Raw genomic sequence first — 16,835 nt, 5'->3', positions numbered from 1 at the left:
CCAAGTCTAAACACACAATTCTTTGTTTCATATACACATAGCCTGAAAGTAATTATTTAATAATTTTGTGCATAAAACGTTTTTGTGTACATTAAACAATCAGAAAGCTGTCACTATCTAATGCACGCTCAAAAAATTCTGTATTTCCGAAATATTCCATATTTCAGAAAATTTGGATATGAGAGACTCAGCCTGTAATAGTGCTCGAACCTCATTTTGGTGCACACTCTGTGGAGAAAGGTATACTCAGAGAGCCCAAATCTCCCCTTAGCAAACATTTCTGCAGCTGAGCGTCTCCAACTAATTAGGAGAGAGGGGGAGATGTATGTACTTCAGATCGCAGATTGCAACCAAAAAGTGATTGGAATTGTTAAATCAGATTGTCCAACATGTTGGATTTCACTGATCGATTGGGGCTGTAGATTGCCAGTGTATGAACATGTTCAGCAGATTTGCAGACATTTACCAGTAAAATGGTGTGTGTGTGTGTGTGTGTGTGTGTGTGTATATATATATTAGTTAGAACCCTAGATCCTTAATCAGGGAAACAAAACTTGTTTGTCCCTCTCCCATCTCCAGTCAAATACGTATTATAAATCACATGGTTAATTGGTTGATCTGATATTAGCTCCCTCTATAAATGGGGAGTAATGAACTCAGATTATAATGAGAACAATTTTTCATATTTCGCAACTTTAATATTTTAGACAAGAATAATAAGTTATATTTTAGTTTACATGTTATTTCCCCGAAAAATAAAATAAAACAAAGTATTACAATTATAATATACATTCAGATCTGTGAGTGCCCCACAAAAGGAATTTCTTTTCTTCTTTCTATATTCGTAAGGTGGCACTTTATAACAGTCAACACACAAACTCTCCTTTTTGTCTTGTGAGGACACGCAAACCTTACATGATTTACATGAAACCAGCATAGGTGACTTCCCCTCCTGTTTCCCTTTTATCTTTTGCATACTCAAAGTAAAGGCCAAATCACAGTTATGGGACAGCCTTCACAAAATCTCAATGAATGTGAAGTACTTCAGAAACAAATAATAGTGATAGTTATAATTGACAGAAATATCAGCAGCTAGGAAACAGTCTCATACAATGCACATGTAATATAATTACAATTGGCTCTAAATCCACTACAGCAGCACAAAGGAATGGTAGGACATAGAGTGTTGTACCTCTCCCTTGGTTAAGGTATATACAGGGAGACTGGGTCTGGGTCAAACTGCTACCGGGTGCACTGCGTGGACAGTGAGCATCTCGTACGTGGAGGGTAAGCGGAATAACCCAGACACGTGAAACCCTCGTAGGAACTGCGTATGGGTCGGGGGAGGAGCTGTCGAGGGAGCACCTACCTCCCCTAAGCTGCATTAAACAGCCGGGTATGCTGGCCTCGTGACAGTAGATTGTGTCTGCTGCCGATCCCTGGCATCAGACTATAGGGCCCCAGCTGGTGTAGTAAGGATGCGGACAATCACTGGTCTTTACAGCAGCGGCTTCTGGTGCGTCTGATGCCAGAAGTAAGGACTACCGCGCACCATTCCCCATAAGCGAGGAATCGCCTTCCCTGACATCTCTGAGCATCTGGTGCAGTCCAGTTCGCAGCCTTGCTGCTAGCTAAGCTCAGCCACGAACCGCCAAAATCGCCAGCACAATCACTGATGATGTGACCCGGCGGAGGTAGATGGAGTCGCAGTACATGCGTCTTAATAAAGATGCTTGGTACTGCCAACTCAAAACTTTAAAATAAAAAGCTTAGGACAGCCTGAGCAGTCCCCTGTTACAACAGTGCGTCTGAAATCTGCCACAACAAACCCTGAAGTCCTATGGCTAGGGGCGGGGTATATATATGGAGGAGGACCCAGGGAATTCTGGGAGCCAAAGCTTTAACTGTTTGGTGCCTGGTCTTCCAACCATAATATCCCTGTGGATATTATGTTGTAAAATGTTGTAATCGTGCTGTCGTTTCTATGTCTGATGTGCCTACACTGAACGTTCAGTCGTTCAGTGTAGGCACATCCATCATCCCCCGTATATGCTGGGACTGATGTGATCGTCAGGTTGACCAGCATGTACGGGCGATGATAGATGCCAAAAACGACCAGCGTGCACGCGCATCGCTGGTCGTCTTTGACATTAAACTGCACGATTCGCGGGCGATTACCAAGCGATTGAGCGATAACGACGGTTGTTAATGCTCAATCGGTAGGTTTAATCACCTAGTGTATGGGCAGCATTAGGGGTATATTTACTAAAGTGAGAGTTTTTAGAAGTGGAGATGTTGCCCATAGCAACCAATCAGATTCTACTCAAATTTAACTAGCACCTTCTAGAAGTTAATAGCTTGAATCTGGTTGGACAACATCTCCACTTCTAAAAACTCTCTCACTTTAGTAAATGTACCCATTATACAGATGGTTCCTCATACATCTAGCCTCTTTGCGTGTTAAACAGCCCTTCTAGTTGTGCCATGCCGTGGTGTGACTCGGTAGCACTGGCCGTCTCTTGTGCGACTTTTTACCTTCAGCTAAGGGGTCTATTTACTAAGTTGTGTTAGGAGATAAAATGAACAGTGATAAGGTACCAGCCAATCCGCCCCTAACTGTCATGTCACAGGCTGTGTTTGAAAAATGTCAGTTAGGAGCTGATTGGCTGGTACCTTATCACCGTTCACTTTTTCTCCTAACACAGCTTAGAAATGGACGTCTTAGTCGCACAGGGATGCGTCTAGATGGCACAAGCAAATTATGTGCAATATGCCTATGTTCTGAGTGCGGGTGTAAACGCTATGTTGCAATCTCAGCGGCTGTAGCACTGTAACGTAGCGTTTCGCATTCAGATACACCTGCAGTTGCACACAAAATATAGGCATGCTGCATATCATTTTAATCAGCAGAAGCTGCTTGCGCTATCTATTAGCATTGCTGTGTAAATAAGACACATTTGAGGGTATTGAGTCGCACAAAGACGCTCGGCACTAACAAGTCACACGGAGCTTCCTGTTTTGTGGCACGACTTGTAGCGCATGGGGGATAGATGTATGTGGACACATCTGTAGTCTGTATTGTGAAGTGAAATCACTCCAGATGCTGCATTCAAAATGGTCTACTGCTCTTCCGATCTGTCAGTCCCTAAGTTGGTTGCCTGTATTTTTCCAAATTCAGTATCAATTACTTAGCAAAACTACACAAACCATACATCTTTTTGCTTAAAATATTTCTTAAATCAACTGTGCATCTCATCCTGACCCAATACTAATCCCCTTACATGGTCTTCGATCTGCAACCACTCTGTGGAATTCCCTCTCAGAAAAAGTCTAGCTTCCAAATACTCAAGGGTTCCCTGAAATATTACCACTTCTGGCAAGCTCCACAATCTCTATTCTATCCTGTTACCTCCCCTCTAGATTACTTGCATGTGTTCTCTTCACTCACTGCTATGGATCATACAGCCCACCAATAACTTTGTCCTTGCAATCTGACTAGATCAATATTCAGTATATAACATGACTTTAAGCTTGCAATCGTGCCCTCTTCTGTCTGTTATCACAGAGTCTCGTCTTATTGTTTTGTTACCAACTGTTCACATTGCGATCGCAGCCTAACATAAGGATACCCACTTCCCCTTACTCACATCCGTATACTTTGACAACATGGCTAAACAATCAGTAACATTGAGTAACATTGGACCCATACGCACAGTTAAGGCAGGTCAGACCTCACTCAGGAATTAATCGTGGATGGAGATCACCAAGCGCGTAATCCAGCAGCAGGTATAGAAATCAGAAGGAAGGGGGAGCACCTTCTATAAGCTAACTAGCAATAATGTAAAAGTTAAACTTAAGCAATTTCATCAACTTGCGCTAGAGTATACATTACATCCCATTACATATTTTTAGCAATAGCTGTTTGTTTATACTGTATATTAAATTGTACTTCACTGTATACCTCCTCTCCTTTCTTATTTTTGGATACTACATTTGTGTCCTATGAAGGAGGTACTCCGGGATATTGGAACACATGCCAACTAAACCTTGGGATGTACTCTAGCGCAAGTTGATGGAATTGCTTAATTTTTATTTTTACTCACTCAGGAACTGCTTACTTCAGTGCATTCTATGAGGCCTCAAGCAGCGTCTTTATCTCAGTGGCTAATTTATGAACGCCCATGCAAAGGCGTTGAAATGCACTGGGACGCCTGCATTTGTCTGAGCCGTCACCGTGTAAACAGCACTTCCTGTCAATCACTGTTATGGGTCTGCGTAGTCTATTTAGCATTTTACGATTTATGCGCAGAACGCAACAATCTACCAATTGCGTGAGCATAAGCAACTGCGTTCCTTGCTGAATCAGGCCCACAGTGTATAATGAATTGTATGTCTTTGTATTTTACCTTCTTTCATTAACTTCAAATAGAAATTTTGACTAGCTAAAAGATTACATGCTTTCAGATGTTTACAAATGGATAACAGGTTCACCTTCTATGTGAATCCTAGTAACTGAACAAGCTGCATTCAGAGGCTGTTACCTTGAAAAGTTGGTTTGAATCTTTTCAGTTAAACTTAAGCCAGGTGCACATCAGAACGACTGGTATCCCAGCCAACCCAACGCCTGATGGAAGGATATATCAGTAGACCATACACACTGCACTATCCTGTGTACAGCCGTACGATATGCCCTTCCATCTTGCATGCGGTCATCAGTGACATTGTCCCATCTGACGTGCAGCACATCAGATGGTATGACTTCACTGACTACGCACAAATTGAGGGTACACACTAAGTGATATGGGCAATATATTGCTCTGATCTGCGTCGGAACGATATATCGTCCAACATACCGCCTGATGTGTACCCTGCATTAGTTGACCTGTCTCCTGCCTGTAGTGGAGATATCAAATTGTTTTCTCAACCAGAATGTAGCACATCCATTTGTTACAAAGCATTGGAATTGAGGCACTGCCTAAATTAAAATTTTATGAGGCACTGTTTCATAGAATTGCATGGCTGTATTCACAGGCAGTAGTTTAGCGCACAACTTAAATGCCTTTACTACTTTTTCGAACTCCATGGCAGCCATCACTAATGATTTAACACCTTATGGGGGGTATCCACTAAGCGATATACAAACGACAGCACGATTGCAATCGTGCTGTCGTTTGTATAGCTAGTGATGTGCCTAGACTGAACGTTCACTCGTTCAGTCCCGACACATCCCTTATCCCCGCACATGCAGAACCTGACGAGAACGTCAGGTTGACCTGCATGTACGGGCGATGTCGGAAGCAACCCGCGGGCACGCGCATCGTGGGTCGCTTCCGTCCAAAACATCCCCGAAGCATGCGCGTTTTGCAAGCGATTGCACGATAATGACATCGTTATCGTGCAATCGCTTGCTTAAATCGCTTAGTGGATTCCCCCTATAAGTCAGCTGAGCAGAGACAAGAAAAAGAAATAACACAGGAAGGTGTATACTGTGACTCCTCCTTCCCTTTTCCTGTCTGTGTTTGTGTAAATGTAGGGGTGTTGATGGTGACTCCATATAGTCCCTTCAATGCACTTCTGGTAGTTGGAAGTAGAAACCAAATTTCCAAGGGAGCCAAGTAGAAAACTTGGGGCTGGATATTTGGCCCTCTTCGTTATGCCTGAGATCGCTGGAAAGTCACTAGTGTCTATGTAATGACCAAAAACTGGATGGCATAGTACTGCTGGCCATTCACTGGACGATTGATCACACGAGTTGGGCAGTTTTTACAGGTTGGACAGAACAATCTAATGAAAATAGTTGTATTTAGAGTCTTCTGCGACCCCGATGCGCGTCCCCGCCGTCGTCTAGTTGGATCGCAGATCAGATGGTTTTGAAGAGAGACCTCAACCTATCGTGTATGATTTTGCAATCTTATGTGAAATCGTTGCATTTTCAAAACAAATCGTCCAGGATCTTAAGGGAATAATTTCAAGGGAAATCGTACAACTCATCTTACCAACTTTTGAATCTCGCCGTGTATGACCACCATTACTGTTGCAGAGCCTGCCAGGGGCAAAAATAGAAGAACTTCTCAGTGTTTGTGCAATGTGTCATAAATATTTTAGCTGATTTATGTGGGACAAATTAAACTTTCCCTGCATTGGTATTACATTTTTTATTTGTCAACAAGGAGAACTTATAAGGATATCAATAACCGTTCACATAAAGGCTGAGCATCTTGGTGCTACAGGTGCCAGTAAGTTCCTGATTCTCTTAACTTGATTGATCATCAAGCAAGGAGAAGGAACAGTAGGTGGCTTTCTGCTTGAATCTCCGTAGTCAGCAAGCAGAAATCAATCAGCAGAGAGAGAGATCCTGCATAGCCAGTGGAAGCTGTTACTGCAGCAACTTGTAGATAATTGAAGCAACACCTTTTTAGTGTTTTTTTTTTTTTTTCTGAATGCATCGGATGAACTTTCTCTTTACTGGATGAAAGAGTAGCAGACTAAGCCTTGTATCAAGCCATTTGGGATCTTGGAAGATATACAAATTACACTTTTTACAGCATATTGTTGTATTATAGAGCATGTACATGAACAGTCGTGTTATGGACTAATACTAGTTTCTTACCTAAGAATAAATTCTAAATATTTTTAATTTTTTGACTCGCTTTTTTTCTATAAAAAAAAAAAAAAAACTTAAGGTGCTATTAAGAATGTGTCAATTACAAAAAAAAAGTTTACAGAATACACACAAACTAGGGAAAGGAAACTGGGAACAGTAGGAATAATTACAATGCTCTAGGCTAAACTGAGGGCCTGATTCAGAGCCAGACACTATTTGCGCTCGCTCGTTCAGAAAAAGGGGCCGGCTATTTAAATTGAGCGCTCGCTCTTTGCGGTCTGTTGACACCTCTATGTCTGAGCGAACGAAACATGCGCTCGCTATTTTGTAAAGACGCCCCCTGGCCGCTCGCATCATACGTCATCTCCGCTATTTATTAGATTAATCGAGTACATCGAAAGGCGTCTGAACTGCTCGCAGTGCTTGTGGTTTGATTTTCCTACCGCAATCATGCGAACAGTTCAGGCTAAGAAACAACCAAGTGACGTGGTCGATGGCGCTGCTTTGTTAATTATGCACACCCTTAAAACGCCCGTTTTGACCGTTTGGCACGCCTGCGTTCGGATCTCCACTCCCCGTTTTCAAGAACCTTCCCCTGTTACCACCCACAAACGCCTCATCCTGTCACTCAAATTAGCAGGCACTCGCAATTTTGCGAACACACGTTTTCCGACCGCACTGACTGGTTGGCGCATGCGCATTACGACCCATACGCATGCGCAGATGAGCGAACATCGCTCGGAGCGAACGAGCGGCCACTTAGGAGCGGCTCTGAATCAGGCCCTGAATACATACATAACTGGGTACATAGACCACAGATAGGATGCCCCACTAGCCAGCTATCCAAGTATCATGTTAGGGGGAACTAGTGTAGCTAAACTGTGCAATAGAAAGAATTAAAGTAAGTCATGCCAGAGTCTCCATTTAACTAATAGCGAGGATGTCAGTGGAGTATTTTTAAAGCCAAATGTCTACTTCTCGAAGCTCTGTTGAATACTGGTAATAACTTTAGTTTTGAGAGGGGGTCAGGTAGCATTTCCTGATATTTAAAATAGAATCTATTTTGTTATTTGCCTGGGTTTTGTCTTGGCTATTTACTTTTGGAGAACAAAATAATTTAGGAAAACTGATTAACTTTTTGTTAATCCTGATGGATAACTTTAAAAGACATGCTCCGTCCAAACATATTCTTGCAAGATGGCTCACGGATGTCATTGTGCAGGCTTACCCTTCCATACATTAGCCTAGTATCTGAAGTAATAATGTCACTTTCTATAAGGGCTCAGGCTGGAGCATATAAATCATGCAAGACAGCAGGGTGGACTTTTAATACCTCCACCATACAAGGTCTGGATGGGAGCTCTTCTGTGGCTGCTCCGTTTGCAAAGCATATCCTTCAAATAGTTACTTAATAGTCTCTTGCTGTTGTAGAAGTAACACGTCCTCTCTTTTACCTATATTGCTTGACAACATCCCATTTGGGATAGCTGAAGTTTATTTTGGAAAGGAAATAGTCCAATTACCATTTAACTTTTCCTTAAATCCGAATAGGAATTTTTTGGAGCATTAGTTTTGTTTTTGTAGAACAGTTTGAGAAGTTTCTTAAAGGCACCAACTGGAGGGAGGAGTCGCACTATATTCCTTCCAGCTGCTTCTTACTCCGGTCTCTATGAAGCTGACTAAAGCTAGGTACACACCTATACAATTATCTGGTCAATCGCCTGATATCTGCTCGATAATTGTATGTGTGTGTATGCAAGAGCGTTGGCTGATAAACTGCTTAAAATGCTCCTGCAAACTGTTGGATCAGGAGGTCACATCTTACGAGCAGTTTAATATTTAAGATGCCCAACACACTGAGCTAGAAATAGGTCCGTGTGTATGGGGTACACAAATCGTGAAAAGTCAAAGCCAATGTACTGAAAGCTGGCAGCTTGATTATGTTAGGATAGTTTTTTTTAGAATCACTGTGAGCAAGCTCCTGCCAGTGCATGAGCCTCTAATTGTCTGTAAAGCTGGGTACACACTTAACGATGTGTACATAGACAATGTTTTGTGTGGGGGTGCCGGCATCGGCAAGTGTCTGAAGCGATGGCTAGCATCACATTGGTATGGTAGAGGTGATTATAGTGTATCATACAGCTGTAACACAATACGTGTTATATGTTGTGTGTAGGTGACATGTACTCTTTAAATACAGTTATAGTCGATATGTAAAAGTTACAAATGTACGTGATGGTAATATCTTCAGGGTCCATAGGGATCCAAATGGATACCATGGGGAAATGTGGTTGGAGTGATCCAGGCACCAAACAGTTAAGGTTTCAGCTCCCGGGTTGTCCTCCACATATACCCTGGCCACAGGCATTCAGTTTTTTCGTTTGGTGTATCAGGATTAGACGCATCTTTATAACTCAGGCAGTCCCTAGCTTTTATTTTGTTTTCATTTATTTTTACTTCAGAGCAAGCCGCGCCAGACATCCTAATGGACGCCTGTGCTGCTTCTCCATCTACCCCCACCGGCGCCGCAACACCAGTAACCGGACTGGTGATTTCGGTGGACACCAGCAGAGCTTGGCTAGCGGCGATGCTGGAACCCAGGACTGCAGCCGGAAGCACGGGGGCGCAGGTAAGGTGATTCCCTGCTCACTGGGAACCACGTGGCAGTCTGTGCCTCCAGCTGTTGGAGATCTGCCAGAGGTTGCTGTAGTGGGGCGGCCACATAATTCGCTCCCCCACTAGACCACCTGGGCAAGTGAGTCTGGCGCGGTGGACAGTGGTGGTGGCTATAAGACCAGCAAACCCTTGTAGTTAATACAGCATAGGGGATATAGACTCTCCCCGGCAGTCCCTCCCCCCCCAGCCCAGATGCCGATCCAGCTGAGGTTTTCACGTGGCTGGGTTGCTCCTACTACCCTCCTCTGTATCTGAGACGCCCAGCGACCAATATAGTTGCTCTGCTGAAGTTGCCAGTCTTGGAGGTTTTGGGTCTAGTCTCCCTGTATACCTCTCCCCAGAGGCCAGGTTATACAGCGCTCAAATCCTACCAAATATTGTGTTTTGAGTAGTTGATTTAGAGCCCATTGCAAGTTTATTGTACATACATTATATGTGACTTTTGCTAGCTCTGTTTTCTGTACTGTCAGTTATAACTCTCACTGCTATTTCTCCTCAATCCTTTGCTACAGGTGTGTGAGGGTATTTTTTCCTTTTGTACTTCTCATTTACTTGTACTTCTGTAGGCTGTCACATTTGCTTTTGTTACCTTTTTATACCTACTAATTTATGTTTTAAAGGTAAGAGTAAACAGGAGGCTGATGTCTCTGTGCTAGTTACAAGTAGATCCTGTTTGGTGGGCTTGTCCGTCAGGATTTCATACAGGATGGTTTGGGTGCCATTTGTTATAAAAAAAAAAAAAAAAAATACCACTGCCCTTGTTCAGGAGCCACCCTAGGGGTCCTCCTTATCTCCGGTTATGATGCAACTAGTGGACCGGTTATCTACTCCCACTGGTTGGTATCCACAGCAGGTACAGCCTGCTATGTTTGTTCCCCCATGCATCCTTCCAGGATGGATATTTATGCCACTTAAGTCCGAGTACGGCTCAGTCATCTGCTGCCTTTCAGCAAATGTTGCAGGCCGGTAGCCACTAAATCACAACCTACAACTCCACCACACTGGACATGCCCAATTGTGTCTGATCTTTGAAGCTATGCAGTGTTGAGCCTGGTTAGTACTTGGATAAGGCTCCGGTGTTTAAACGCCAGAAGGGGGTTAACACTGAGTTTCCGAAGTCTGAGCGGTTTCCTTAACTTATGGGGGAAGCATGGAGTACTTCTTATAAACTGTTCCATGTTACGAAAAGATTGGCATCTTTGTAACCTCTCCCACCTGGCGAATGTACTAAGTGGAAAGTCCTTTCTACTGTGGATACTCAGGTGGCACGTTTAGTCAGGATCTCTACGTTGCCTATACTGTCCGCATCCTTCCTTAAGGATTCCACAGATAGAAAAAAAAAACTTGAAGCCTGTCTTAAATCAGTTTTTTCTTTGTCAGTAGCTGTTACCCGAACTGCTATGGCTGCGGCCTGGGTATCCAAGGCATTAAGGAATGGACAGAGGCACTGGAAGATACTACACCAGATGCTACCAGAGAACAGCTTACATATATCAGGATGCGGCCCCTTATTTGGGAGAAGCTGTGATAGACGCTGGAATCCTGGCTTCTTCAGGTATCAGCAACTTCGGTTAATTTGCTCATAGAGCCCGTTGGTTAAGGTCCTAGTAAGCAGATGCGGTATCCAGGAAGGTTCTGGAAGCCCTGCTGTTCTCTGGAAACATACTATTTGGACGGGATTGGATAAGATAGTGGCTACTCTGGCAGCCTCAATCTGCTGGTCTGCCATCTACAGAAGCTTAGGCAGTCCTCTTTTCGGTCCTTTCGCCTTCAGGGAAAGGCAAAAGGACCAATTTTCTCCAGATAGTCTAGTTCTCGCAGGATCAACGAGCCACAAACCTTGACAAGACAAGAAACCTTGGTCGTTCAGACGTCCAGCTTCTAAGCCGGACGATAAACCTTCCGCCTGATGGGGCGGGCCTCCTCTTGGTCTCTCAAGGCTATGCCCCCACCTTCCTGAGGCGTCCTCACCAGAAGTTTTTCTGTACAACTCCCCCATCATACTCTATCAAGGCCCTGGCCGTCCAGGAAGCCATTCACTCTCTGCTCCGTTTAGGGGTGATAATCCTGGTTCCTTTTGGCTCAGCAAGGAAGGGGTTATTTCAATCTGTTTTTAATTCTGAAACCAAATTGGTCTCATCGCCCTATTCTGAATCTGGGAACCCTCAACACACTTATCCATGTGCCCAGGTTCCATATGGAGACTCTCCGGTCAATTGTTGTGGCAATAGAACCTGGGGATCTTATGGTTTTCCTGGACATTCAGGAGGCGTATCTGCATATTCCTATTACGCCATCCCAACAACAATTTCTATGGTTTGCTGTTTTGCACCAACATTACTAATTTCAGGCACTACCTTTTTGGTCTTGCAACAGCCCCTTGGGTCTTTAATAAAATAATGGCAGTAATGACGGCCCACCACAGGCGTCAAGGAGTCAGGATACTGCCATATTTGGATGACCTCTTGATATTGGCAGTCTCCAGCTGTGTTACAATTACAACACAATTTCCATCTGACCATTGCTTGCCTAGGGGCGCAAGGCTGGATCATCAATTAGAAAAAGTCTTCCCTTTTTTCCACAATTGTAGGTGCGCAAATTACTCCGCAATCGAAGAGTACCCATCCACTCAGTGATGCAGGTTCTGGGGTCCATGGTATCCAACTTTGACATGATGGAATATGCTCAGTTCCTCTCCGGGCCTCTGCAACAATTGAGTCTCTATCGGTGGAATGGGCAGTATCATCTAATACTGTCCCAGACAATCCTCCTCCCTCCGGAGGTTTTGCTCTCCCTCTCGTGGTGACTGCTAACGCCCCATCTGGACAAGGGTCCCCCCCCCTTCTGGCTCCCAAATTGGGGGTCTCTCACCATGGGCGCCAGCTTTTGTGGATATGGCACGGTGACAGGTCATCATACCTTTCATGGAAGATGGACAACCCAGGAAAGTTACCCGCACATAAATCTCCTGGAGCTTCGTGCAGGATCTCCCCCCAAGGCAGGCCGGTCCAGATCCAATTCAACAACGCGACCACAGTAGCTTACCTCAATCATCAGAGAGGCATGCAAAGTCAGGCAGCCATGAGGGAAGTGGCAAACATTTTGGTCTGGGCAGAATATTATCTTCTGGCAATCTCAGCAATTTCATCCCTGGAGTCCTCAACTGGGAAGCGGATTTCCTAAGTAGTCAGGACATACATGCCGGAGAATGGGTTCTCGACCCAGATGTCTTTCAGCTCCTGGTGGACAAATGGGGACCATCAGGCATGAACCTCATGGCCTTACGGCATGGTATGGGTCTAGGACCAGAGACCCTGCAGCCTCCTTCATGGATGCGTTAGCTGTGAGGTGGGACTTCAAGCTGGCATATCTCTTACCTCCGATCTCGACCCCCCCCCCTCCCAAGGGTCCTCAGCAAATATAAGCAAGAAGGTTGCATGGTAATACTTGTAGCTCCTGCGCCATTTGGTTCTCGGACCGACAGTCTCTCCATAGACACTCTGTTCCCTCTTCCTCTATGGCTGGATCTGTTAGCGCAGGGTCCCTGCTTACATCTGGACTTATTTGACGACGTGGCTCTTGAGTCTTACATCCTAAGAGCCAAGAGTTTCACCAGCTCTTTGGTTCAGGTGATGCTCAGGGCACGAAAGCCTTCCTCTGACCGCATCTTATTCAGAGTTTGGCACTCCTTTTTTCTATAGTGTTCCCACAGAGTATGACCCTAAGGTTTTAAGGGTTTCCCGAGTACTTGCTTTTCTCCAGGCTGGGTTAGATCTTGGTCTCTGCCTGGCTACCCTGAGAGTACGTTTCTGCTTTGTCAGTTTGGTTCCAACGAAGAATCGCTTCTCTGCCTGATGTTAGATTTTATTTTATTTTTTTAAGGTGTTCAACCACCTTTTTGGTTCCTCCAGTGGCACCGTGGGATTTGTATTTATTTGGTCCGCAGGGCTCTACAGGTCAGGTTTCCCCATTTGATCCTCTGGACTCAGTGGTTGCTGGCAGAGGAGATAGCGAGGAGAAAAATGATCTTGGCTGTCAGTCTCTGATTTTGGCAGCGCTCTTGTCGCTCCACACTTTGTTTTTGGTTTGTTTTTTACTAGGATAGAGCTGTCCTCCATACAAGGGCAGGTTATCTTCCTAAGGTAGTATCCAGTTTTCATGTGAATGAAGAGATTGGGGTTCCAGTCTTCAGACCTTTCTGCAGAAGCCTCCCTGGATGTGGTTTGCGCTCTCCGTATCTACGTGGATCGTACTAACTCCTGGAGAAAATCGGAAACTTTTTGTGTTGTATTTTCACAAACGAGGCTGGCCAGCTAACAAACAGACACTGGCTCAATGACTATCTCTCAGGCTTACTTGCAGGCTGATCTCCCTGTTCCAAATATGGTGACATCACATTTTACTCGGTCTGTGGGACCATCGTGGGAGTTTCGACATGGTGCCTCTGCTGAACAATTGTGGCAGGCACCCACGTGGTACTGTCGACTTTATTTATTTTGTCTTCTAGGTTCTACGCCTTTGACACCTCTTTGCCTCTCAGGATGTTTCCTTTGGGCAACGGATTCTCCTTCCTTAACAGGAGCGTCCCCATCCTTAAGAGAACTGCTTTAGGACATCCCTATGGACCCTGAAGAAGAAAAAAATGAGTTATGGTACTTACCTTTTTGTTAACACTTTTTTTTTTTCTTCAAGGTCCATAGGGTTTACAGGGCACCCACCCTGACTCATCTGGCTTCATTTGGGTATTATTAGTATTATTTTTCTCATGTTCACTAATTCCCACTTCTTCCCTTCTGGTGTACATTTGTCCTTCCTTCTCCTCTTTTCTGCTCCTGCCTTGGGCTTGTTTACAAATCTGAATGCCTGTGACCAGGGGTGGGGTATATGTGGAGGAGAACCCAGGGCATCCTGGGAGCTGAAAGCTTAACTGTTTGGTGCCTGGATCACTCCAACCACATTTCCCCATGGTATCCCTGTGGACCCTATGGACCTTGGAGTTAACATAGGTAAGCCTACTATAAGTACTTTACTTTTTTTTTTTTAGAGAGATATATATATATATATATATATCTATCTATCCATGGTAGAACATGTCAATGTGACTTTTTTATTTTTGGCTGCAGAAATTGAGGTTTTGAAATGTTTATAGACGTGTGTGTGTGTTGTGTGTACTCCTAAATGTTTCCCCCACATAATCATAGCTTTCTCTTAAATATTGTGTTATGATCAGCCCATGGAAACTATACAGATACTTTGACTAAAACTTGGCTTTTAAATAACACAACTTGACTTCATACATCTATAGTCCTTTTTAGCACATTTTAGGTTTCTAAACCATTGACTTGTACTACACAAGACATAACTTTTTAGAGCAGGCATTTACTTGATGAGAAGCACGGTCCCTTGTCATATGCTCTAACTAATTTCTATGTCTGCCCCTCTTGTATGTTCCCACAGTTCCATATGTTCAGCTCAGTCATTTGAGTACTGAATCAGGTATCTATAATCTACTATTCGTCAAGATGTACAGCGTGTCTTGGGTTGCTGCTCTTATTGAGCGGATGTATTGTGCAGGTGGAATGTCCATTTAGTGGTCTTGTTTTTATTGTTTGCTTTTTCTTTACACTTCTGTAGTTGTACCACAGCAGACTTGAGCATGTTGTGTTTGACGTACAATTTGACGGTTTATGCATGACATTGCATGGCTGCAAATTCAAATTCATTTTTTTTTTCTCCCCCCAATAGCAACTTTAGATAGAGGGAAAAAAGCCACGTGACACATGGAAACTGGTGCACTGTTAACTTCACAAAGTACTGTTACCTGTAGCAGTCAATCTGAACAAATGAGGTTGCTATTGGTTATAGCACCTATTTTGCATGGTTTAATTGTCATTAGTGTTGATTAAATGTCTTCTATAGACTTGATATAAATGACAAGTTTTGAGTTTTTTTTTTTATTTTTTTACCTCTTAACCTTTCCTATAGTGCCAACAGCAAGTATGACGAGACTTGTACGTTCACGCACGCACTCTGCCTCAAGCAGTGGCTCAACAGAAGTTCCTCGCAGCCGTTCACAAACCAGCAATGCCCAGCTGGAGGCCACCCATGGCAGTGCAGTAACAAATGAGCTCCAAGAATCTCCTCAAACAATTGAATTATCTTGCTAAATCTCTGTTCATTTATCAGCTGAACAATGGACCCACCTAGACCTGCAGCTCCGGAAATATCCTTTCCATTCCTTCACATGAATTGGTCAAGATGTAACGTTTGCATGAACATTCTGTATACTTATCTTATTAGTCTTTGATACTTATTTTTCTGTAAAATGAAATATCCTACCCTTTGTATCATTCCTCGTCTTTAACAATTATTTTGTGATTAGACTTTTTTCTGTGATGCAAACTGAATTTTGACGTTTCTTTCGGTGTTTTATATGTAAATATATATTTTCACTGTGTTCATCTTTGCTTTTGATATTCGTTAGAAAATCCATAGTTTTTGTTTTTTAAACTCAAGAGGGAAAGCTGTGTATTACTGGCAGGTTTGTATATGCCCATATCTCGTATGTTGGTGTAATGGTAGTTAAATGGCACTAAATATATAAACTTTATTCACAGCTATACTGTAATTGGATTAAAACGGACACTGCCAGTACCAAAAAATATAATCTTGTCTTAAGAGTCCTTTTAAAAATAGCCAATGCAATGGTAAAATGCTCTACAGACTTCAAAAATCTCTTGATGCTTTGTCAAACCTCCTAAGATTTTGCTAGATGTCTTTTTCTTTTTTTTTTTTTTTATTTGTACGTATTTTGCCTACTCTGTAACGTAAAACAAAGTACTTATGCTGATTGAATTAAAAAATAAGGACCTTTTCAAATACAGAAGGGGACAATTTAACACTAGGATAGTAACAAGTCACCAGTCAGCCATATTGTTCGTTTCCTTAACTGTAATATTATATATACATTAGTGTTTTACTATAACTTGTGAAGGTGATATGGTTATAGGAGGGCCTTAATTACAAAGTGGGGGGAAAATGAAAGTTGAACAGCATCTAAGTGCTGCTTAGGTTTATGGTTTAAAGTGATATGTTGTCATTCTATTAGAACATTTTCTAAAATAGTAAATGATTTTCATTTGAACACCCTAACAAAGATTTGTTTTTCTAATGCCAAGAATGCTCTCTATGCTGAAATGCTGCCAGTACTGTTAATAAAACTACATAGTGATTTATAATATACATATTAGGTTAGCTTGAAATGCAATGCTTTTGTCAGCGAATCCTAAAGTTCATGTGGATTTTTTTTCTTGAGGGGAATATATAATTATACTCACTCAAGAACAAAAAACGTATGAACTTTAGATTAGCTATATTATATTTAATGTTTTCTTCAAACCTGCTAGTTTTTGTCTTAGGTTTGTGCTTTCCTATCAGACCACCACCTCCCATACACCCACCTTGTGCTAGCAGGTGTGCTTGGTGACCTTTATAGCCAGGAAAAGTATTACACCAATAAAACCTAAAGGGATTATTATGACTTTGTATCTTCTCA

At 43.0% G+C, this 16,835-nt stretch overlaps 1 protein-coding gene across 3 annotated transcripts in view; it reads left to right on the top strand.

Moving 5' to 3' along the window:
* Positions 1–16,835, top strand: part of NDRG3 (NDRG family member 3) — an 83,064-nt gene that overhangs the window by 66,101 nt on the left and 128 nt on the right. For 2 of the 3 annotated variants that reach the window (XM_088480708.1, XM_088480707.1), the window contains exons 16-17: positions 14,738–14,776; positions 15,266–16,835. The exon at positions 15,266–16,835 is cut by the window's right edge and continues 128 nt beyond it. In XM_088480708.1, coding sequence (XP_088336834.1) covers positions 14,738–14,776; positions 15,266–15,447 — 221 coding nt within the window. In that variant the 3' untranslated portion in view covers positions 15,448–16,835. The remainder of the gene's footprint in view (positions 1–14,737; positions 14,777–15,265) is intronic. The other variant, XM_088480709.1, reaches the window with a different exon arrangement.

Source organism: Taudactylus pleione, unplaced genomic scaffold, assembly GCF_031769625.1.
Source record: "Taudactylus pleione unplaced genomic scaffold, aTauple2 ptg000256l, whole genome shotgun sequence".
Lineage (NCBI taxonomy): Eukaryota > Metazoa > Chordata > Amphibia > Anura > Myobatrachidae > Taudactylus > Taudactylus pleione.
The sequence above is the reverse complement of the archived record's forward strand: the minus strand, read 5'-3'. Positions and strand labels throughout refer to the sequence as shown.